At 42.8% G+C, this 23,704-nt stretch overlaps 3 protein-coding genes and 1 long non-coding RNA gene across 7 annotated transcripts; 1 reads left to right on the top strand and 3 right to left on the bottom strand.

Annotated features, from left to right (window-relative positions):
- Window positions 1–1,885: 1,885 nt before the first annotated feature.
- On the bottom strand, window positions 1,886–16,182 carry LOC139545425 (dynamin-1-like protein). 3 transcript variants are annotated; one of them, XM_071353174.1, is made up of 18 exons: window positions 16,041–16,182; window positions 14,447–14,564; window positions 14,109–14,250; window positions 13,829–13,864; window positions 13,550–13,596; window positions 13,303–13,374; window positions 13,111–13,197; window positions 12,806–12,968; window positions 7,066–7,186; window positions 5,945–6,283; window positions 5,414–5,534; window positions 5,120–5,275; window positions 4,958–5,047; window positions 4,716–4,814; window positions 4,394–4,507; window positions 4,171–4,280; window positions 3,895–4,054; window positions 1,886–3,783 (listed from the first exon to the last, which is right to left on the bottom strand). In XM_071353174.1, exons 2-18 carry the CDS (start codon window positions 14,546–14,548, stop codon window positions 3,727–3,729), a joined length of 2,016 nt encoding a protein of 671 aa, XP_071209275.1. In that variant the 5' UTR covers window positions 14,549–14,564; window positions 16,041–16,182; the 3' UTR covers window positions 1,886–3,726. The 3 variants fall into 3 exon arrangements, with proteins under 3 accessions (XP_071209275.1, XP_071209274.1, XP_071209276.1); XM_071353173.1 differs by lacking the exon at window positions 16,041–16,182 and adding an exon at window positions 15,199–15,378; XM_071353175.1 differs by lacking the exons at window positions 13,829–13,864; window positions 16,041–16,182 and adding an exon at window positions 15,199–15,408.
- LOC139545428 (uncharacterized) lies at window positions 9,245–12,799 on the bottom strand. Its single transcript, XR_011669073.1, has 2 exons — window positions 10,947–12,799; window positions 9,245–9,576 (listed from the first exon to the last, which is right to left on the bottom strand). It is a non-coding gene; the product is annotated as an uncharacterized lncRNA (long non-coding RNA).
- LOC139545426 (ras-related protein Rab-7a-like) lies at window positions 15,750–19,095 on the top strand. Its single transcript, XM_071353176.1, has 6 exons — window positions 15,750–15,936; window positions 16,720–16,777; window positions 16,957–17,083; window positions 17,293–17,511; window positions 17,753–17,881; window positions 18,034–19,095. Exons 2-6 carry the CDS (start codon window positions 16,725–16,727, stop codon window positions 18,121–18,123), a joined length of 618 nt encoding a protein of 205 aa, XP_071209277.1. The 5' UTR covers window positions 15,750–15,936; window positions 16,720–16,724; the 3' UTR covers window positions 18,124–19,095.
- Window positions 17,931–21,307, bottom strand: LOC139545427 (ubiquitin-like protein 4A-B). Of its 2 annotated transcripts, XR_011669072.1 has the most exons (5): window positions 21,061–21,286; window positions 20,479–20,584; window positions 20,111–20,304; window positions 19,611–19,769; window positions 17,931–18,119 (listed from the first exon to the last, which is right to left on the bottom strand). XR_011669072.1 is itself a non-coding variant. In XM_071353177.1 (4 exons), the coding sequence occupies exons 1-4, from the start codon at window positions 21,106–21,108 to the stop codon at window positions 19,662–19,664; spliced, it is 456 nt and encodes a 151-aa protein (XP_071209278.1). In that variant the 5' UTR covers window positions 21,109–21,307; the 3' UTR covers window positions 19,092–19,661. The 2 variants fall into 2 exon arrangements, 1 of the variants encoding a protein (XP_071209278.1); XM_071353177.1 differs by lacking the exon at window positions 17,931–18,119 and having other exon boundaries at window positions 19,092–19,769; window positions 21,061–21,307.
- Between the last annotated feature and the right edge of the window lie 2,397 nt (window positions 21,308–23,704).

Below are 23,704 nucleotides of genomic sequence, written 5' to 3' on the forward strand. Positions count from 1 at the left end.
TTAATGTATCATTAGAAAACCCTTTTACAATTATGTTAGCACAGCTGAAAACAGTTGTGCTGATTAAAGAAGCAACAAAACTGTCCCTCTTTAGACTAGTTGAGTATCTGGAGCATCAGCATTTGTGGGTTCGATTACAGGCTCAAAATGGCCAGAAACGAAGAACTTTCTTCTGAAACTCGTCAGTCTATTCTTGTTCTGAGCAATGAAGGCTATTCCATACAAGAAATTGCCAAGAATCTAAAGATCTCGTACAACGCTGTGTACTACTCCCTTCACAGAGCATTGCAAACTGGCTCTAACCAGAATAGAAAGAGGAGGGAGGTGGGAGGACCCGGTGCACAACTGAGCAAGAGGACAAGTACATTAGAGTAGATAGTAAATAGAGTAGAGTAAATAGTACGCGCAAAACACCAGTCTCAACGTTAACAGTGAAGAGGCGACTCCGGGATGCTGGCCTTCTAGGCAGAGTTGCAAAGAAAAAGCCACATCTCAGACTGGCCAATAAAAAGACAAGATTAAGATGGGCAAAATAACACAGAGGAACTCTGCCTAGAAGGCCAGCATCCCGGAGTCGCCTCTTCACTGTTGACGTTGAGACTGGTGTTTTGCGGGTACTATTTAATGAAGCTGCCGGTATTCCCATATCCTTTTTATCAATCACTTCTTCATCCATCTCAAACTTTAAAAACTACACTGAATAAAAATATAAATACAACATGCAACAATTTCAAAGATTTTACTGAATTACAGTTCATATCAGGAAATAGGTAAATTGAAATATATTCATTAGGCCCTAATCTATGGATTTCACATGACTGGGAAAACAGATATGCATCTGTTGGTCACAGATACCATAAATAGGGGCGTGGATCAGAAAACCAGTCAGTATATGGTGTGACCACCACCAGTGGCCATCGAAGGTGATCATTTGCCAGCTGAAGCCGGTTACGACGCCAAACGGGTCAGGTCAAGACCCTGGTGTGGCCAACGAGCACGTAGATGAGTTACCCGGGGACTGTTTCTGACAGTTTGTGCAGAAATTCTTTGGTTGTGCAAGCACTCAATTTCATACCCCCATAAACATTCAATTCCCAGGCAACAGCACTGGTGGATGTTCCTGCAAACTTGAGACATCAGTGGCATTGTGTTGTTTGACAAAACTGCACATTTTAGAGTGGCCTTTTATTGCCCTCAGCACAAGGTGAAACTGTGTAATGATCATGCAGGTTTAATCATCTTCTTAATATGCCATACCTGTCAGGTGGATGGACTATCTTGGCAAAGGAGAAATACTCACTAACAGGAACGTAAACACATGTGTGCACAGCATTTAAGAGAAAAGCTTTTTGTGTATGGAACATTTCTGGGATCTTATATTTCAGCTCAAAACATGGGACCAACACTTTACATGTTGCATTTATATTTTTGTTCAGTGTGTTTATACACACGCATGCACCTGCACCAGAAGACAGCCAATCCATCATTGCTAAACTGCAGTATTTTAGATAAGGCTGACATTTAGAGTCCTGCTGGTTTTCTCAATTACAACGGGTGTTGTTGCACGTGATAGGCAGGGAAAATGAGGTTGCAGACAGGGCCAGGCGTGTAAGTGCAAGTCAATCGGTCTCTGCAACATGCAGGCCACTTTGTCATTGTCTTTTTCAAGAAGGATCCAATCTTACCTCAGAATAATCCTACATATCTAGTGATTTCAGCTCACCTGCTTAGTATGAATAGAGGACAATGGCGATAGATACCAGACTGCTGTGAGTCATAGCCATCTGCAGGACTGAATGGTACATTTCTGCAGATCTTATCATGACTTTACAGATCATATCAATTATAAAGGACATCCTGCAAAGCAATCTCACAGAGGCCAGACTGTTGTTGTTAAGAGTTTAATGAGTCCCTCCCATCTGAACAGATATTATTCTATCAACTTACATGTATCACAAATATTGGCAGTCAAGCACTTCCAGGCAGTATGTAAAGATGTAAGATATACATTTAAATAGAAAACACAGTCTCATTCAGATAGAAAAACTTAAAGACATTCACACATACGTACACACACACAGTCCTTTCAGAAAGACAGACTAGACACCGTGCTCTCCTTGATCACATAGAAGTCAGTGTTTCTGCTAGATGGTGCTTGGTACCTGTTCGTTTAAGGCTAGTCTTTCTGAATAATGCTCATCATCCTTTGGGAACATTTCCATGACATACAAAAACCGATGCACACTTACGCTATAAATTATTTGAGAAACTTTAGAATCTAATTCTAAATGTAAGATACACTAACGGCACGCAATTGGTACTGAATCACAAATAAAAGGCTGCAGGGCATACTTCCCTTGGGGAACTACATCAACAAAATGAGAATATAATTACAGCTGCATGCACAAGTTCAAATCAGAAACAATGTTGGTCTCTTACACCTAGGGATAGTCTTCAGAAGAGGTGGCACCCCAGCAGCAGCCCCCTCTCTCTGAGGCACACTGCATACATGGGTTAATTTAAGGGGGGGGGGGGGGGGGGGGGGGTGTAACTGGGGTACAATATTTCAATGCATTCTGAGATTTTGAAAATTATTTTAACTTTCCGTTGGCTAAGTACCTTTCTACAATGAATCGCTATACCCCTGGCCCTCAAACCAACTATTCTGCATCTCCTGACAAGCTAGCTATACAATATCTATATATATACACACACCTATTCAACTCTTTGTGGGTGCTATTCATAAATGTGGTTTCAGTTATCCAACAACATGTTCATACGGAGAAAAGGAACACTGTACTCTATGTTGTGAACGTACAACTTTGTTATAGGATTAAATATGCACAAACAGTGCAACCGTACACCTGGAACGATACATAAATGCGACACACGTAAAGAACATACGTCTGCTCTAGGGTACAACTACTATACCCAGCCGCACTGTAGACCAGGTCAAACCAAACCTCTGCAGCATCCCTGAAGACCAGGATCATATTTCAACATTACATTGCAGACAATGCCCACTGTTCAAACTCAGGTTGGGTTGTCACCCTCTGTTCAACTTTACATAACGTTGCTTAAAACAAGGGGAAACCTGATACTGACTGATTATACTTACTCTACATACGTTCAGAAACTGTTACATGCGTATCAAGCAGTCATGGTTTGAGATCACCCTTTCACAAATAGATACCTAATCAATGGAAACAAATGCAGCAGCACAACCTGTGTCATGATCAGATGCAAGAAAGACTCAGGAAAACAATGTAATACTCCACATGATATACAACACATTGACAACCAAAAGGCAAGACAGACATTTAGACAGACGATTGTTGCAACAAAAACAAAATTGTTTTTGATCATGGTTCTCTTTCACATTAAAGACATCTCAACACAATGGACCAGCTCTGCCTGAGTGTGTTGGTCTCATCACTATATTCAGTGAGACACAATAGACCAAATCCTGGACAAACAAAAAGGACGGCTGGATGTTTAATGGACAGTATGAGCTCAGTGGCATTGCCATACATTACCATAACACACACACACACACACACACACACACACACACACACACACACACACACACACACACACACACACACACACACACACACACACACACACACACACACACACACACACACACACACACACACACACACACACACACACACACACACACACACACACACACACACAGGAACGGTCAGTTGCATTGGGCTACCACAGGTGTGTCTCCCGGATCTCTGAGATGATGTTGCTGGCTTTTTGGAGAGCCTGAAGTGAAGAGAGAGAGAGAAGGATACTGGTGTTAAAAAGGGAGAAACAGAAAGTACAACACAACGTGCATGAGAGTAATTAGGGGTACTAGTAATACTTGTACAGTACCTCCAGCATCTGGGCCACCTCCGTCCTCTGTTGTGCTGTGTCTTGGGACTCGATGAGCAGCCCCTGCAGCAGGTTCTGTTTGTACAGCTGGCCCACCAGCTCACTCTGCAGACGCTCCTTCACAAAGTTCACCAGGAAGTGCATCACCGTCTTGGGCACACTGCAGACACACGTCACAAGACACACAGTTAGCTAGGCCAGAGAAGGCTCAACTCACCACTAACTGGATACCCAAATAATAACACCCCTAGATGCCCTGGAGCGCCAGTCTCTGACCTGTCCTGAATGCTCTTGCGGACGATGAGGAAGTAGCATTTGATGAGGCGTTGAATGACCTCACAGTCTCTTTGCTCCCGGGAACTCAGCTTTCGGGACACCGGCACTGCCTGGCAAACAGAGCAGGGGTCAGATGTTACAATCTGTCACAGACCGAATCAGATACAGTGCTGCTCTACAGGGTAGCGCTGGGTCAGTTCTGACTGCTGATTCCACTACTCACTGTGTCCAGGAGGTTGATGGCCTGGCCCTTAACAGGGCTGCTGAAACCTGCCACTGGTGCCTTCTCCTCAGCCACCTTCTCATTCATCCAGCATTTATCTCCATCCTGCAGGCCCTAAAAGAGGTGAAATGGGGGGGTCAATTCAATTTAGTTGTTCTGGTATCGGTGTTAAAGTCACAACTGGCTTATTGGAATTCCTCAAAGGTGTGATGTCCATACTGGTATGAGAAGACAGCATCAGACTCTAGAACCCTCTGGTCAACATTAGGCTCATCTATATACATGAAAGCAGAGCATGTGCTTTGAGTTGAGGCAGAATTACCTGCTGACTGTTGACAGATGCTGAGACCTGAGCAGCATCGGTAAAGTCTGGGTGCTTTGTGTTGATGTAAGCAAGCTCAATTTGAACCAAGTTGTGGACCTGAAACAGTTTGGTGCTCAGAATCATCCACGAACAGACAGACCGCCAGTAAGCAATAGCACTAAATTGTAGAATAATTACACAGGATTTTTGTACAAAAAAAATGAACTGAAAATGTCAAATCACAAAAACAACTGTCTTACCATGTCATTAGTAATGGGCAAGCGCTTCCTGAGTAAACTAGTCACCACCTCCACAATGGAGTCGTGCAGCTTGGGAAACCGAAGGAGCTCCTGACAAACACACAGCATGTCAGGACACATACAGCTTGCTTTGTAGTATGTGTTGTACAGTGTCTAGCGTACCTGCGTGCTGTAGGAGGAGCAATGCTGGATGATCCTCTGCAGCTCCTCGTGGACCAGCTCCACACAGCGCAGACTGGGCTCCTCCAGACGCTTGATCTGCCTCTTCACCAGCAGCTCAAAGGAGATCTCAGGTACAAAGAGGGCCGGCCGCGGACCCTGCAGCACAGCACAACACACACCTCTATTAACATAACTCATGTGATTCTCTACAGCCATTAGCTTCAATGGAAAACTATTCAAAGACGTCTGTTTAACCTACACACAGACAATGGGATTGGAGCTGATGGTTATTACCGTAGCATTGCGGATTGCAGTGAGGATGTCGAGCTCCGTCAAGCCCCCCAGGGGGTCAATAGACTGAAGAGTGCGGCCAAAGGTCTCATGGAATATGTAACAGATCCGAGCCCCCCCACAGCTTACCGGAGAGGAGGACAGAGGAAGCAGTATCAGTGGCTGTGTCCGAGGGTTGTCAACATCAGATGCAGTCAGCCAGAATGAGTCAATACTTGCTTCACATGCTTGAGGAAATCAATAAATCAGTGAGCGGTACAAGAGCTATTGAAATGAACCCAGAAAATATGAAATGCCAATACATGAACACCTACAAAATTACAAGGAGGCCAAGAAATACAATAAACGCCTGCCTAAGTGAAATGCATTCAGCTGAACAATAACCAAGTTTTCCATCACAAAATGTCCGCTGTGCACCTTCTAGGGGGTTGCTAAATATTTGGTGGTCAATGAGGAGTTGCTCCAATACAATATAAAATACTGAAAGATGATTGGTGCCTGGAAAAAGGAGCCTAAAGCAGTTGAACTACTCACAGCTCAGATGTCTGGATGTGCGTGGCGGTGCCCTCGATGGTGTTGCAGTAGTCGCTGGCGAACTTGGTGACGATCTGTAGCAGGGTGGCGCTGTGGTCCTCTACAGGCTGGCCGTAGCTGCTGAGCCGGGACTGGTACTGGGCACTCAACACCGTCACACGCCTCTTCAGCTCCGGCAAGCAGTCCCTGATGTGGTGCATGAGCAGGCGGCTCAGGGTGCGAGCCAGGTAGCGGGAGCCGCAGCGGGAGGCCAGAGACGGGTAGTGGCGCTGGAGGAAGGCCTGCTCGTCCCGTGCCGTGTCCTCTATGCTCTTCTGGGTGTTGATGTCATGCTGGCTCCTAGCAGGAAGAGACATGGAGGATGACAGCTGGAGTTACAGAATACTCCACAGTGGTTCTGCATGATCCGATGGTCACCAGCTCCAGCATAGCAGGAAATTATACACCCAAATAGGATGCAGTACTTTTGAAATGGATGTTACTGTAGCCGTACAGATTCCTTAAAACGAATCTTTAGCACTCTGGAGGAATGTGCTAAGCTGAGGTCCCTACTGACTTCAGACAGCCTTCCAAGGCGGTTGCTATGATTGCTAGTGTGAGCTGTCGGTTCAACTAGATTGTCTCTGCTCAGTGAAATTACTTCAGAAAATGACTTACCATTTCAGCCTCTGAGGGGCAGATATGTTTTTTTGTGTTGCAATTCTGTACCCTTGGCGAAAAATCACTCAGATAACTCATACATCAGCCCTGTGCTGGAGCCCCATGAGTAAGACATGGCACACATTATCTCAGCAGAATGTGTGAGAACGATCTCAAAGTAGGGAGACAATCATTCAGAAATTAGAGCTTTGTTTGAAAAATGCAAACAAATTGATCTGGTGAATAGCAGGGCCATTGGAACATTCGTTGTTTATAGCACAAAGGTCTCTGACGGTACTTGAGTTAATTTAACGACCATAATGATTCAGATCCTTTATACTCAATCAGATGTGATACATTGGCCTAATATTTGTATAGCATCTTTCACTGCTATGGGACTTCATCTTTTTAAGCACCGAGGTGACATCACCCAGTAAGAATTAGGTAAATCTGTTAGCTAAGTTGTAGGCATATGGACAAACCTGTTGACCACTCCCACAATTCCGAGCCGCACTGGAATGACCCGACCCAGCAAGACCTCCAGAGCATCTGTCCCTGCGTCCATCAGGTCCAGCTTACTGATCACCAGCAGTGTTCTGCGGCCTGCAAGACACATGGACACAGCTGGGTAAAGACACACCCCTTTTGTCCATGGCTCTTTCTACACACACACACAAACTAACAGCACTTGAATGGCACAGTTCATTATGTAATCTAAAATGTTTTGTGTATATAGCAATCACTGATGTTAAAAAGTTGAGGTCAAACCTAAAAAGTAACATTGACCATGTTTACTGACATTTAACACATCTGTATCGATGAACAAACAGGGTACCTGCAAGTTCCATGAAGTTGAATTTAAGACTTAAACCCTTTTTAATGCCACTTGGAATGCAAATTAATACAAATTTGAAATCTGCTTGTGCCACACAGCTGCTAATATTAGGTCTAGCTCTTTCACCAAAGGCTATATCCTACATGGCTCATATTATCAAGCAGGTGTGCTATTCTAGCAATGAGCATTCTCCTGTAGTCTAACAGATGTAGTAGCATAGTGGCTAGGCTATAGATGGCTGATGGATGTAGTAGCATAGTGGCTAGGCTATAGATGGCTGAAGCATGGGGTTGCCCATCTGCATTTGTTTAGGCTACCCCAATGACCTAATCATCAGCTAGATCACAACTCTAAGTGTTTAGAATTTTGGCTTCAATACCACTACCAGCTTAGTATAATGATACTCAACACCATAATGATACCACTGTGAAAAAATGCCTTAAAATGTAAATATACAGAACCGTTACTGTATAAAACACGTGGTCCACTCTCCATCTGGAGAGCTAGGGCAATGGGTGAGCAGGCTTTTGATCCAGCACTGCTCAAAACACACCTGAGTCAGCTTAACAAGGTCCTGTTGAGCTGTTGATTTATCAAATCTGGTGTGTTAGAGTGGGGTTGGAACAAGTATACACACCCAGTAGCTCTCCTGGAGGTGTTATGCTAGAAAAGACTACAACACCAAAACATTTTTAATAATCCCTCTTTCAGTGAATCGGGTATCACATGGCTATACTTGGGAGCAAGGTAGCTTAAGAACAGAGCTCTAGAACTGACAGTGCCAAGTAAGACGTGAAAGAAGTTAACTATTTCATCTAACATGTTCAGGAAATGCATAATGAATATATTGATGGGCAACATGACAAAATAATCAATGTCTTTTTGGGTCTCTCGAGATTAATTTGCCTGAATGTTTTTAGTGCATATTGCCCTAGGCTATGCTACATTTTTTACCACCGGAGGAAGTAGGAACTCAAACATTAGCTAGATTGCTTACTCACATAAAGCTGCGACTCTGCTCTTGTTCAACAGTAACAGTTGTTTTAAAAACTGTCTTTCCCACAATTACATTTAGAAATGTTTCTCAACTGTCAGTAAGTAGTATGCATCTTTCCCTTCACTGTGCGCAAAAGGTGGGAGAGGGAGTGAGAACAGGCAGCGAAACAGGGACAGGGCAGATACTTTCATAGCAGGGCGCAGGTTAATGCACATTACTGTTGAATAAATAATGGTTTTAGAACCAAAACATTTGCAGGAACGTTGTGCAGCCTAATCACTGACATTACAGATGTAAGCCAAATTGCATCGGTAAGGGGAGGGCAATGTCGGTGTCTGTAATTTTTGGTTTATTGTCCCAACTCTAGTTAGTGTTGTCTATCAAATTGTATAGGCTACCATGCGCTTTCCTCTCCCGCTCTCCTCTGGCAATGGCCCAACTCCCATTGGCACATGATGTTCACACAAGGAAGAGAACATGTGGTTGGAAAGCTCTGGAAAGTGCCTTGACTATTATTTGATGTTCTATTTTTTTCTTTCTTGCCATGTTGGCAACAATTAAGCAGAGACACAATATTATAGAAACACTGTAGTCCACTTTTAAGACCTTTGAAAACGGAACTAAGGCATTTAAATCAGATAAAATTAATATAAGACTTAAGGACCCGCGGACACCCTGAAAAATATATACAGTGCACTCGGAAAGTATTCAGATCCCTTGACTTTTTCCACATTTTGTTACATTACAGCGTTATTCTAAAATTGATTAAATTGTTTTTTCCCCCTCTCAATCTACACACAATACACCATAATCACAAGGCAAAAACAAGTTTAGAAATTTTTGCAAATTTATTACAAATAAAAAAAACTGAAATATCACATTTACATAAGCATTCAGATCCTTTACTCAGTACTTTGTTGAAGCACCTTTGGCAGTGATTACAGCCTCGAGTATTCTTGGGTATGACGCTACAAGCTTGGCACACCTGTATTTAGGGAGTTTCTCCCATTATTCTCCGCAGATTCTTTCAAGCTCAGTCAGGTTGAATGGGGAGCATCGCTGCACAGCTATTTTCAGGTCTCTCCAGAGATTTTCGATGAGGTTCAAGTCCGGGCTCCGAATGGGCCACTAAAGGACATTCAGAGACTTGTCCCGAAGCCACTGCACAAAACAGATATAGCCCTTGGTTCACTTCAGACCTGACTGCCCTTGACCAGCACAAAAACATCCTGTGGCAGACTGCACTAGCATCGAATAGTCACCGCGATATGCAACTTTTCAGGGAAGTCAGGAACCAATACACACAGTCAGTCAGGAAAGCAAAGGCTAGTTTTTTCAAACAGAAATTTGCATCCTGTAGCTCTAACTCCAAAAAGTTTTGGGACACTAAAGTCCATGGAGAATAAGAGCACCTTCTCCCAGCTGCCCACTGCACTGAGGATAGGTAACACTGTCACCACTGATAATGGCAAATTTCAATAAGCATTTCTCTAAGGCTGGCCATGCTTTCCTCCTGGCTACCCCAACCCCGGCCAACAGCTCCGCACCCCCCACAGCTACTTGCCCAAGCCTCCCCATCTTCTCCTTCACCCAAATCCAGACAGCAGATGTTCTGAAAAAGCTTCAAAACCTGGACCCGTACAAATCAGCTGGGCTAGACAACCTGGACCCTCTCTTTCTAAAATGATCCGCCGCAATTGTTGCAACCCCTATTACCAGTCTGTTCAACCTCTCTTTCAAATCGTCCGAGATCCCTAAAGATTGGAAAGCTGCCGCGGTCATCCCCCTCTTCAAAGGGGGAGACACTCTAGACCCAAACTGTTATAGACGTATATCCATCCTGCCCTGCCTTTCTAAAGTCTTCGAAAGCCAAGTTAATAAACAGATCACTGACCATTTCAAATCCCACCGTACCTTCTCCGCTGTGCAATCCGGTTTCCGAGCTGGTCACGGGTGCACCTCAGCCACGCTCAAGGTACTAAACGATATCATAACCGCCATCGATAAAAGACAGTACTGTGCAGCCGTCGTCGACCTGGCCAAGACTTGCAACTCTGTCAATCACCGTATTCGGCAGACTCAACAGCCTTGGTTTCTCAAGTGACTGCCTCACCTGGTTCACCATCTACTTCTCAGACACAGTTCAGTGTGTCAAATCGGAGGACCTGCTGTCCAGACCTCTGGCAGTCTCTATGGGGGTACCACAGGGTTCAATTCTTGGGCCTACTCTTTTCTCTGTATATATCAACGATGTCGTTTTTGCTGCAGGCGATTCCCTGATCCACCTCTACGCAGACGACACCATTCTGTATACGGTTCTGACTTAGAATATGTGGACAACTTCAAATACCTAGGTGTCTGGCTAGACAGTAAACTCTCCTTCCAGACTCATATTAAACATCTCCAATCCAAAATAAAATCTAGAATCGGCTTCCTATTTCGCAACAAAGCCTCCTTTACTCACGCCGCCACACATAACTCTATGCTGGTTAGTGCTCCGCCTTATCTCAGCTCACGATAACAACACCTACCCATGGCACGCGCTCCAGCAGGTATACCTCACTGGTCATCCCCAAAGCCAACACCTACTTTGGCCGCCTTTCCTTCCAGTTCTCTGCTGCCAATGCCTGGAACGAATTGCAAAAATCACTGAAGCTGGAGACTTATATTCCCCGCGCTAACTTTAAACATCAGTTATCTGAGCAGCTAACCGATCGCTGCAGCTGTACATATCCCATCTGTAAATAGCCCATCCAATCTACCTACCTCATCCCCATATTGTTTTTATTTACTTTTCTGCTCTTTTGCACACCAGTATTTCTACTTGCACATCATCATCTGCACATCTATCACTCCAGTGTTAATTTGCTAAATTGTAATTACTTCGCTACTATGGCCTATTTTTTGCCTTACCTCCTCCTGCCATTTGCACACACTGTATATAGACTTTCTTTTTTTCTATTGTGTTATTGACTGTACTCTTGTTTATTCCATGTGTAACTCTGTGTTGTTGTTTGTGTCGCACTGCTTTGCTTCATCTTGGCCAGGTCGCAGTTGTAAATGAGAACTTGTTCAAATAGCCTACCTGGTTAAATATTTTTTTTTTTTTTTTTTTTGTCTTGGCTGTGTGCTTAGGGTCGTTATCCTGTTGGAAGGTGAACCGTCGCCCAGTCTGAGGTCCTGAGCGCTCTGACGCAGGTTTTCATCAAGGATCTCTCTGTATTTTGCTCTGTTCATCTTTCCCGCGATTCTGACTAGTCTCCCAGTCCCTGCCGCTGAAAAACATCCCCACAGCATGATGATGCCACCACCGCCCCCCCGCACCTCTCTGATTCAGAGGTGTTGGGTTAAATGCGGTAGACACATTTCAGTTCAGTTGGACAACTGACTAGGTATCCCCCTTTCCCTTGCTTCAATGTAGGGATGGTGCCAGTTTACCTCCAGACATGATGCTTCACATTCAAGCCAAGGAGAATCTTGGTTTCATCAGACCAGAGAATCTTGTTCCTCATGGTCGGAGTGTCCTTTAGGTGCCTTTTGGCAAACTCCAAGCGGGCTGTCATCTGCCTTTTACTGAGGAGTGGCTTTCGTCTGCCACTCTACCATAAAGGCCTGTTTGGTAAAGTGCTGCAGAGATGATTGTCCTTCTGGAAGGTTCACCAATCTCCACAGAGGAACTCTAGAGCTCTGTCAGACTGACCATCAGGTTATTGGTCACCTCCCTGACCAAGGCCCTTCGCCCCCGATTGATCAGTTTGGCCAAGCAGCCAGCTCTAGGAAGAGTCTTGGTGGTTCCAAACTTCTTCCATTTAAGAATGATGGAGGCCACTGTATTGTTGGAGACCTTCAATGCTGCAGAAATGTGTTGGTACCCATCCCCAGATCTGTGCATCGACACAATCCTGTCTCGGAGCTCTACGGACAATTCCTTCTACCTCATGGTTTGGTTTTTGCTCTGACCTGCACTGTCAACTGTGGGAACTTATATAGACAGGTGTGTGCCTTTCCAAATAATGTCCAATCAAATTTATTTACCACAGGTGAACTCCAACCAAGTTGTAGAAACATCAAGGATGATCAATGGAAACAGGATTCACCTGAGCTCAATTTCGAGGTTCATAGCAAAAGCTCTGAATACTTATGTAAATAAGGTGTCTGTTTTAATTTTTAATCTGCTAAAATTTCTAAAACCCTGTTTTTGCTTTGTCATTATGGGGTATTGTGTGTAGATTGATGAGGTATTATTTTTTTTAATCCATTTTATAATAAAGCTGTAACATAACAAAATGTGGAAAAAGACAAGATGTCTGAATACTTTCCGAATTCACTGTATACACTGAAAAGACATGCAGTGAAAAATGAAGGAGCACAAGTGTACACTATGCCTCACCATCCGGGTCGACCTCGCGGGCCAGTTTGAGGGCATCAGAGGTGGCCAAGTCAGAGTTGGCAGGAGACACTGAGAGGATAAGGGAGTTGGGGTTGGAGATGAAGGATAGGATCATCTCTTGGACTTGAGCTTCTATGTCCTCTGGCTGATCTCCAACCGGAACCTAGTACAACAAGAAATAACTACATTACTGCAATTAAATATACACATTTGTTTTCAATGAGTAATGGCATTAATTTTACCATGAGGAACATCATAGTTGTGCATTTTCAAGTTAGTGGGATTAACACACTGGTTGGGCTTACCTTGGTTATTCCTGGCAAATCAACCAGTGTGAGATTGAGGACATGAGGAGAGAAAATCTTCAAATAGATGGGCTCAGGGCTGATTCCCTAAATGCCACAAGAGAGGAAATGGAGCAAGAAGCAGATAAAAGTAAATCAATAACGCATAAACTGGAGATAAGACAAATTTATCTACAATGTATACATACATACCTTGTTGCCTCCTGAGCTACGCTCAGTCTCTTCTTCAATCTCCTTGCGAATCTCCAAGAAATCTGTGAAAATCTATAATGCAAACAGAGATGGGATACTGAAACATCGACTTCACCAACACCCCTGGCAGCATGACGTTAAGAGATACAGTACCAAGTCTCTCGGCCCTACTGCAAATATGAAACACTCAATGTGCAGTGCAAAACAGCAAAATAGATTTGTGCAAAGCAAAGATAGTGCCACATACCTGGTTCTTGCTATGAAGGAACGTGCCCCATTCATCAGCCTTGATCCCTTGACAAAATATAAAAAGATTGAGTGTAAAATAATATGCAAATGGAAATGAAATACTTGTATCACATAAAAACAGACTGATGGGGTTTATAAATATTTGGAAACAAAATATGACAAGGACAGAGTTTGTAAGTTGATGTGATGATTAGACAGAGGAAATGAAAGACGATGAGGATATTAAGATGAATGACAACGCAACAGGTCCATGCAGATAAACTATGGAAGTAAAGACCTGGGTAGCTGTTTGCATTTTGTTTTACCCCATTTCCTGAGAAAGGTGAAGAAGGGATGGTAAATATGTTAGAAAAGAGCGAACATCCCAAAGACCACTTAGGCTTTATCCAATGAGTGAAATTACATGAATGCGAGATATTGAAATTCATTGAGTAAATGTCAACTGCACTGGCATTGATTTGTTTCAGTATGTCCAGTGTACAGTTTATCTGCGAGAAGCAACATGAGACAGCTTTTAAAGTGACAATCACATCTTTGTTTCTGTGTCAAGTGCATACCATTTTCTTGCAGTCTCCTCTCTGCCAATGGAGGCACATTCACCAGCTGCAACACTAGGGGTCGCCGTGTGACTATGCCTGATCCCCGAGGCAGAAAATCCCTTCCAACCAAGCTCTCCAACACAGAACTCTTGCCGCTGCTCTGTCATGGGAAAAGAGGAGATCAATTTTAGAAAGACTAACACTTAGCTACATGAATGATTCATTGCTATTATCTATACTTCCTCCATCTCCCTGGAAAGACTGTTGGACATTGATATGTTAATTTCAACAATGACACAATTCCCCAATGTAACAGGTAACAACCATTGATTCTTGCATTTTGATTCTGTACTGACCTGCGAGCCAACCACCACTATCTGAGGCAGCTGGATGATCTCTGCCCCCACTGTCAGGAAGACTTCCTGGAGCCGATTGATGATGGGAATTAGAGTCTCCATTTCTTAGAACTGGACACTACAGTTGGCAAAATAAAGTGAAAGAAGCAATGGTGAGATTATAAACATATAGTACACAGGAGTCTCCTTAATCGCCTACAAAAGGCAAAAACAAGAGACCTCTTGCAGATGGATAAGAATGTGTAACGTTAGCAAGCAATAAACAAACTACACAATAGCTTAACAGTAGTATTTGGTGTTGTGATTCATTAACTCTCGTGATGATAACCAACATTACATACGGCCCGCGGGTGGTCATGTGAAAGGGAATGGATTCAGGCCCTACTGTTCAGGCCCTACTGAGAGACAAAACTGGAATCGTTTGATTTGGGGTTGATCGCTGATTAGTGGCTAAAGTCCAAGATATACTATATTCAAAGCTACCCAGACCTATCTAGCTAGCCAGTTAACCTAGCTTGCTTATGACCCCTATCATGCAATAAATGTAGGACTAATTTCGCAAACAACCAGACATTTAGCATTGTCAAGTCTTTCGGTATACAACATTTGGCTATTTTTTACATTTTACATTGTTATGAAGGGGAACAAACGGAGATGCTGCTAGACTTCCTAGTTTAGCCGATTCAGGCCAAGGTGCTCTGATGAGGAAGTAGGGAAAGGGTAAGTGGCTAACGCTTTAGTCGTTTCCTTACCGGATAACACGGTGAAGATGTTCCTCTCAATCCAACAAGACCGTGCTCACTTCATACTGCAATGACAGCTAGCTACAGTAACGGAAGTTCTGTACTATCCACAATTTAGCGTTATCTGTATTTTTAGCGACTACAAACCGGGTTGTTTTCAAGGCTGTCATTGATTTATTTTTATTTTTTTGAAAGAGGTGATTGGTCATTCAACGTTTTTCCGTATATTATAAGGTTAGCTGATTGGTTTAAATAGAGTCTGTCATAATTTTGACAACGCCCTCTACACGAAACTCCCTCCTCTTTTTCCAAGTGACATCACACATTTTTCTTTATGCTCTAACATTTAAAAGCACCATATTCAATGAGTGTGGGCCACTCTGCCCCTGGGGCATCTGCCTCGAGGTAACAATGGAATAATACATAAATACATGATTATATATATATATATATATATATATATATATATATATATATGTATGTAAATGCGTGTTCACGAGAGTCAGCAGGGCAAAAGACTTGCGCAAATTTGCTAAGTGGAAAGTCCAATCCAGGTCTGTTACAGATCAGATAATCACAGCACCCTGCCCCGACCGACTCGTGAACAAGCTGCATACCTTCAGATAAAAAACAGCAGAGGGTTGTATGTCTAGACATTACCAGTTTTAATCAAAGTAGTTAGTTAATGAGAATTATTCAAGAGAACAACAGTTTTCTCTCTGCATCTGTCTGACGCCAGAGTAAAAGGTAAACGATTTGATTTTCCCTAAAAGCTAGCCAACTAGCCAACGTTAGCTAACTAATATGTCAGGTCATGTGGAAATGGAATATTTAGCAAACATCTGGGTTACCACGATTGGTCTCTTCTGTAAATCATGATTCATGGTCAAATCATGATTCATGATTCATGGTCAAAGCCCGTCACACATCGGATCCCAAGCATCCTGCATTGACTTCTTGATGCCGCTTTGATAACTGATAACAGCAAAGATTTTTCTAACTAACCCAAGATGGTCCACAGCCTGTCATTTCCAATGGAAGCAAATGTATCATAGTGGGTGGACTAGCAAGGTGGCAGCGCCAAGCACGAGCTAGCGAGATCCTATTGGCGGTTTCTAACATATATTTCAGTTAGGGTACGCCTACTTTACGAATTGCGGGTGTGCAATAACTAAATTCGACCTTGCACTCCTAAAGAAAGCAATTTTTAGAAAATGTGTTAAAGTCTACAAAACGTAGTCCGCTATGTTAATAACAGATTCTAGTTTTGGGAACATTAAACTCTATTGAGATCAAATGTTTCATCAATGAGAAAATTAGCAGTTTGTCTGACAAAATGCATGTCCCTCCATCTTCTGCCATTGCTGGCCACTGAACTTCCCCTCATCACCATATTTGGTAGTGAGTGGAACCGCCAACCAGATACTTCAGATGTATACATCTGGTATAACATCTGGCACATTGTTCATCTGTGGTAAGTGTCCTAGTCCTAACTGATGCACTGAAATTGCTTACCTATTCTCTCATCAGCAAATATGACGTCTCGGAAGAAGATTCTACTCAAGGTGATAATTCTTGGAGACTCAGGGTGAGTAGAATACTTGCAGTGTGAAACCTGTTCATTCCAAATTGTCCTTCCCATAGATCACATTCTTCATGTACATTGGGTTCCACTCATTTTTGGGTAAAGGTGCCTAAAGATTATTTTATCTAATTTTGTCCCTGCCTATGTTTGTTCCTCACTCTCCTCTATCTCCACGCTGACAGAGTTGGGAAGACCTCTCTCATGAACCAATATGTGAATAAGAAGTTCAGCAATCAGTATAAGGCCACAATCGGTGCTGACTTTCTTACCAAAGAGGTGATGGTGGATGACAGGCTTGTGACAATGCAGGTAATAGACTTTTCTCTTTCCTTGACCATGCACATCTTCCATAACCTCTCCTCGGTATTGTGTCCCAATACCATAAGTTTAAACCTGATAGAAATGTATTCAACTAAACATTTTAGTCAAGCCTTTCTCTATGTAACATGGTCCCTTTGGATATGTATTGAAGTGCATGTAGTGGTGAATTCAGTTATGAATGTCATCCATTCTACTAGATCTGGGACACTGCAGGGCAGGAGAGATTCCAGTCATTGGGCGTTGCTTTCTATCGAGGTGCAGACTGTTGTGTCCTTGTGTACGATGTTACTGCTCCAAACACCTTCAAGACTCTTGACAGCTGGCGAGACGAGTTCCTGATTCAAGCCAGCCCCCGTGACCCAGAGAACTTCTCATTTGTTGTGCTCGGCAACAAGATTGACTTGGAGAACAGGCAGGTCTGTACATATGCGAAGTTGTGCCATCAAATTAAATGTTATTTGTCATGTGCCGAATACAACCAGTGTAGATTTGACCATGAAATGCTTAATTAATTACCCACAATGTAGAGTTAAAAAGAAAAATGTGCAAAAAAGAAATATTAACAATAAAATATGAATAACCAGACTATATACATGTGTAGCCCCAATGTTTGTTTGAGATGTAATTTGTTTATATGAATATTATATTACTGACCAGGTGACGACCAAGCGAGCCCAGGCGTGGTGTACGAGTAAGGGCAGTATCCCATATTTCGAGACAAGTGCGAAGGAGGCCATCAATGTTGAACAAGCCTTCCAAACTATTTGCCGAAATGCTCTCAAACAGGTAGGCCTATGCTGATTGAATTTGGATAATGTTAAACTCATGACATAGCTTTCACTCTTTAAGAACAATTTATTGATGCAGATACAAGAATGTATTCACTTTGGAACTTTTTAAGGCATTAACCTGCCATGTTTTCCTGTCCTCATTGTTAGGAGTCAGAAGTGGAGACTTATGACTTCCCAGATCAGATCAAACTGAGGGATGACAGACCAGCCTCCTCTAGTGATGGCTGCAGCTGCTGAGGAAGGGAGGAAACATGACAGATATACACATTGATGTTTGATTGAAGGGGGGATTACAATAATGTACATTCCTACCATTTTATGTCTTCACATATGCAAGATCAGACGAAAAATGCTAAATCCCCCCCCCCCCCGTTTTTCTCTTTGAAGTTCATGTGGCAGGAACTGAAACATCAGTTACATCAATATCGGTATTTTCACCAAGACAACTGGCTTTGTATTTGTCAAACATTTTGTTTTTGATACTCTCATCAGTCCTGCAATAATGTATGTTATGTCCGGGAGACATCCGATGCATTCTCCCTTATCAACGTGCCTTCCATTTCCTTGTGGTCTCTGTGCTAGCTCTCTGTGTTTGTCATAGCAGTCACAACTATACTGGTTCCTCTTTAAAGAACTTGGTGTCACATTTCTCTGCACTACTATTGCATTTCCTCTTCAAGGTGAAGACCTAAGTACAGCATATTTGCATGAACAATGAAGAAATGGTAGACAGTTTTAAGCTGCTGATCTGAAATGATGTAAATTGTACAAATGGGACTCAAGTTTGACTGTGTGTGTTTGTGGGGAGAGAGGAAACAAAGAAATTCCAATATGATCAGCAGTGTGCTTTCTAATATAGATAATGCAGTCAGAGGCAAATTCCTGTTATCAAGTCTTGTTCCAAACTGGACATCTTGTCAGATGGGAGTTGAAATAGCTTTTCCCAGTTTAAGGTGTTACATTTGCAGGCCAAAGCACATCCTGCTATCATAGATAAGGCAGCATCTCTCACACACACACAATCTGACCTCTTATTTTTACCTTTGTATAATATAAATACAACTATATGAACGTCCTCATCAATTTTATATAAAAATTGTTACGGTTGATGTAAGTAGAAGTTGAACAGAGTCCCTATATCTTAATATAAATTGTTAAATATAATTTCCTGACAGTTGAATAAAAAGGTACAATTATGACTAAATACTATTTGAGGTAGATTGTGCTTTATTCAGTTTTTTAAAAATTATGCTAGGCCTAGACCAAGTGAGTACTTGAAATTTAGGGAAAACAGTCCATTTTTTAAAATGCTTGTATAAACAATATATACATCATACAATGACTGCACTGATCAACATTAACTAGAACTAACCTTACAGTGTGTGTTTTCTGTAAACTATCATTAATTTACAACACATTGCTTATAAATAAGAACTTCCATAATTACTCAGTGATCATTTTAGACCAACAGTCAAAAGGTATTGGCTCTTGTTTCAGTCTGATTTGATCAAGTGAAAATATCCTATTAAATTGTACAGGAATGTCTGGAGAAAACAAAGAAAAGTATCATTAAGACAGGCTGTGATCTGAATGCTTTGCAGCTACACTATAGTCAACCTTTCATGTTATCCCTGTACAATAAAACCTTTATCAGGCCGACCATGGATTCTTAGCATGAAAGTCAATTAACACCAGCTTCCCTGCCTTGCTCTTTTAAAATTTACCCACTGCTCCTCTGAATCGCCAGAATACCGTCAAGTCAGACAGGCAGGTTTTCAATCCATGTACGATGTGTCCATGCCCTCACTGTCTGGGTGAAGCAGTTGCCCGGCCAGGCGCTCAATGTCATCCAGACTGAGTTGCCGAAGTGAACGTTCATAATCCTTTAGGAAGAGAAAGCAGTGTTAATAGCTAGCCTGAGAATGATAAAATCATTCATATAGTACAAAAGTAGTACCTGCAGTCTAAAGGTGAGAACATTCAGTGAATTCTGTACTTCAGCAAAAGTATGTGGAGGGATATTCTTAAACACTTAATTGGTAATTATTGATGTAGTGTAGAAACTGAAGGGATTCAATGGGTGTGCATGCAAAGCAGCTTATACAGCTGCTTTGCAGCTGATCAGAATAATGTACATGACCTGAATGTGTTTTGTTGGCAAGTATGATAAGATCTATGGATATGTACCAACAGCTGCCTACTCTTGTTAATGGAAATAATGTACCTTGATTAACTGTTCTTGGACTTTAGCTGCATCTGCAGGGCTGAAGTGTTTCGCCAGTACAGTGGACAGAGTCTGCCACACTCCGTTGATCGCACTGCTACTGCTAGCCATCCCACTCCTCTCCCCTGCTGGACGAACCACCAAGTTTAACTTGGCCTCTGGCCCAATGGAATAATCGCTCAATCTGTGTTCATCTGTAACAAAAATTGACAAAGATGTGTATGGCTTTGTGATAGATGTACAGGTATGAATGTTATAAAGAATATTCAAGAATGCAGCAGGTCAATGTGTAACTCATACACAACTGGGGTACTTCGACAATGCCAGGCTGTGTATGATTAGCTACAGTAGTTGGCCTGTGTAGGTACCTGCAAGGGCTTTCCCCTTGTAAAGCAATCGCTGCTGATTTGCAGGTATGTTCAGACGTTTCGACACTAGTTCTTTCACCATGGAGACTTTTTCATCTTCTGTGACCTGAAATTGTGACAGATTAAACAACTGACATTTAATATTCTTGACGGTATTGATGTAATAGATAGCGACAGCACAATCACATTGATATTGCTGAACTATTCCTCTTGACAAGCTGACCATATCTACAGCAGACACATTATCTTCCCTGGCCTAGGTCTGGTCTACTGAGAGGACTAACGCCCTGAACCGCAGAGCTTTATCTTCAAGCTACGAACATGAAAACTAGAAGAAGAAAAAAAGCAGAACTACAACTCTGCTTGTTGCCAGCTTCATTTCCTGTAGCTAAATCATCAAGTTACAGACCTGCTGTGAACACCCTCTGCATCAAGATACTCAATAGCTAGCTACAACAAATAGACATTTCCTTTCAAATGCTAGGCCGTGATGCTGGAAATCAGCAATAGCAGCTAGCTGACCTAGCTAACTACGTTGGCTAGCTACCGGCTCCAGTCTGCCGTTTGCTCATAAATGCTTACCTGTACATTGCACTCCTTCCCTTGAAGTGGTTTTATAGTTAAAATCATTGTATTGACTGTGTAATTGAAAACAATTCAACGTTATGATAACAGGTTTGTTGTTTCTCCAAACAGCCCAAACCTTATCAGCAATCATGTTCTAGTTACTTCCCCACTGCTTTAAATACTCAATATGCGCGTGCTGCCCCCTGCTGTGTGGAATATGGATTGGCCAGTCAGGTCAGTCGATGCAGTAATCTGCATCCCCGCTATTTATGGCCTGGATAAATGTAGCTAAACGATCTCAAATTCGTGGAATTGTGCATGATTATATTACAATTGTTTTAAACGTTTTTATCATGCTGTTTTGATATGGAGAGCATATTACACAAATTAACATATTATTTGTTTATAACATTAGGTAACAACATTAGAAATGTTTGAACTTGCTCATCAAATTCTTCAGAAAAATTCCTTAGAGAGGAAGTTCCACAATAGCTTATTGTAATATGATGACATGACATCCACGATTTTACCTACAAGTTCTAATTTCTGTGGTCACCTGTCTGTTTTAGAAACTTTTGGAGAACAACCCTTAATATTAAGCTGTCATGATAGAGTATATCTAATTACACTGGACGTTTTAGAGCAGTTTAACCACGGACACATAGTAATCCGCCCAAACAAGTTAATGGGAAAAGATCTCTAATGACATAGTTCTGCTACTTTAAGAGAATCATAGCTACTCCCAGCTTGTACTTGTTTATTTTGGGGAGCGTTTACATGCGTTTCGGAGAGAGGGGCCGATGCCCAGAGAGGGGGACCGACCCGCGGCCGGGGACACCATGTGATGCCACTAAATCCAGAGAGCGCCGAAAGGGCATAGCCGTAGGAAGTAGGGGTGCTGAGGGTGCTGCAGAACCACCCCCTGAAAATATATATTTTAAAAAATGAAAAAGAAGACCCCCGTTAAAGACAATAATCGCAGTACTCTCACCCCCAAACTACTTCCTGCGGCTATGCGTAAGGGGCTGGTGCCGACCCAGAGAGGGGTCCAACCCTCGCCCACAGCCTAAGGGGGCGCAAATACATCCAGGGGGAGAGGTGGGGGGAGAGGGCTGGAACGACCCAGTGTGTGTCGTTCCGACACCTATGCTGCGCTCGGTCAGCGCTCATCTATGTATTTATATGTACATATTCTTATTCAATCCCTTTAGATTTGTGTGTATTAGGTAGTTGTTGTGTAATTGTTAGATATTACTGCACTGTCGGAACTAGAAGCACAAGCATTTCGCTACACTCACAAAAACATCTGCTAATCATGTGTATGTGACCAATAAAATTTTATTTGGTTTGTCACGGCCGGTTGTGATACAGTCTGGATTAGATATTAGATAAAGGGAACCAGAGTGAACAAATAAAACAAAAATGTGATACCTATCTAATTGACTTAATAAATAAAGTTATGCAACATCCAATGTCCCTGTGTGAAAAAGTAATTGCCCCCTTACACTTGATAACTGGTTGTGCCACCTTTAGCTGCAATGACTGCAACCAAATGCTTTCTGTAGTTGGTGATCAGTCTCTCACATCACTGTGGAGGAATTTTGTCCTACTCTTCCATGCATAACAGCTTTAACTCAGAAACATTTGTGGGTTTTAGAGCATAAACTGGTCATTCTGAGGTAGACTGGCTTGTGTGTTCTGGATCATGGCCTTGCTGCATGACCCAGCTGTGCTTCAACTTAAGCTCATGGACGGATGGCCTGACATTCTCCTTTAGAATTCTCTGATACAGAGCAGAATTCATGGTTCCTTCGATGACGGCAAGTCGTCTAGGTCCTGAGGCAGCAATGCATCCATAAACCATGACACTACCACCACAATGCTTGACCGTTGGTATGAGGTTCCTACTGTGGAATGCAGTGTTTCGTTTTTGCAGACATTACGGGACCCATGTGTTTTTGGGAATACGCTCACATTCATTTATAACACTTCTTTAACACAGTGTATTACAGCTGGTGGCACATGGGCACAACGACCAGGAGATGGCACCATGTGAGTAGTAGGTTCCCACCCCTCCCCCCAAAAGTACATTTGTCGAAAGGGGCCGTAAGATTGTCAACAGGGCTTCCCCCAAGCAACAACATCTGATCATCAACACGGATGCCCCTCAGGGCTGTGTGCTTAGTCCCCTCCTGTACTTCCTGTTCACTCACGACTGTGTAGCCGCACACGACTCCAACACCATTATCAAGTTTGCTGACATGACAGTGGTAGGACTGATCACCGACGACAGTGAGGCAGCCTATAGGGAGGAGGTCAGAGACCTGGCAGTGTGGTGCCAGGACAACAACCTCTCCTTCAACGTCAGCAAGACATAGGAGCTGATCATGAACTAAACGGAGGTTGCGAGCATGCTCCCATCCACATCGATGGGGCTGTATTGGAGCGGGTCGAGTCCTTCAAGTTCCTCGGTGTCGACATCACAAAGGAATTAAATGGTCCACACACCCACACAGTTGTGAAGAGGACACAACAGCGCCTCTACCCCCTCAGGAGGCTGGGCCCTCAGAGCCTCAAACAGTTCTACAGCTGCACCATTGAGAGCCTTTTGATTGGCTGCATCACCGCTTGGTACGGCAACTGCTTGGCACTACAGGGT

The sequence above is a fragment of the Salvelinus alpinus genome, chromosome 19 (genome assembly GCF_045679555.1).
Source record: "Salvelinus alpinus chromosome 19, SLU_Salpinus.1, whole genome shotgun sequence".
NCBI lineage: Eukaryota > Metazoa > Chordata > Actinopteri > Salmoniformes > Salmonidae > Salvelinus > Salvelinus alpinus.

Bases quoted from the DNA above. Each gene is read 5' to 3' on its own strand.
- LOC139545425 (XM_071353174.1), bottom strand. From the start codon at position 14,548: ATGGAGACTCTAATTCCCATCATCAATCGGCTCCAGGAAGTCTTCCTG. The intron at 6,284-7,065 runs GTTTGTCCATAT...TCTTCCTGCTAG, and splicing joins ATTGTGGGAGTGGTCAACAG to GAGCCAGCATGACATCAACA. The intron at 4,815-4,957 runs GTAAGACAGTTG...AAACTGTTTCAG, and splicing joins TGCCCATTACTAATGACATG to GTCCACAACTTGGTTCAAAT.
- LOC139545426 (XM_071353176.1), top strand. From the start codon at position 16,725: ATGACGTCTCGGAAGAAGATTCTACTCAAGGTGATAATTCTTGGAGAC. The intron at 17,084-17,292 runs GTAATAGACTTT...CCATTCTACTAG, and splicing joins ACAGGCTTGTGACAATGCAG to ATCTGGGACACTGCAGGGCA. The intron at 17,882-18,033 runs GTAGGCCTATGC...CCTCATTGTTAG, and splicing joins GCCGAAATGCTCTCAAACAG to GAGTCAGAAGTGGAGACTTA.
- LOC139545427 (XM_071353177.1), bottom strand. From the start codon at position 21,108: ATGATTTTAACTATAAAACCACTTCAAGGGAAGGAGTGCAATGTACAG. The intron at 20,585-21,060 runs GTAAGCATTTAT...TCACAATTTCAG, and splicing joins GGAAGGAGTGCAATGTACAG to GTCACAGAAGATGAAAAAGT. The intron at 19,770-20,110 runs GTACATTATTTC...CTCTTCCTAAAG, and splicing joins TCCAAGAACAGTTAATCAAG to GATTATGAACGTTCACTTCG.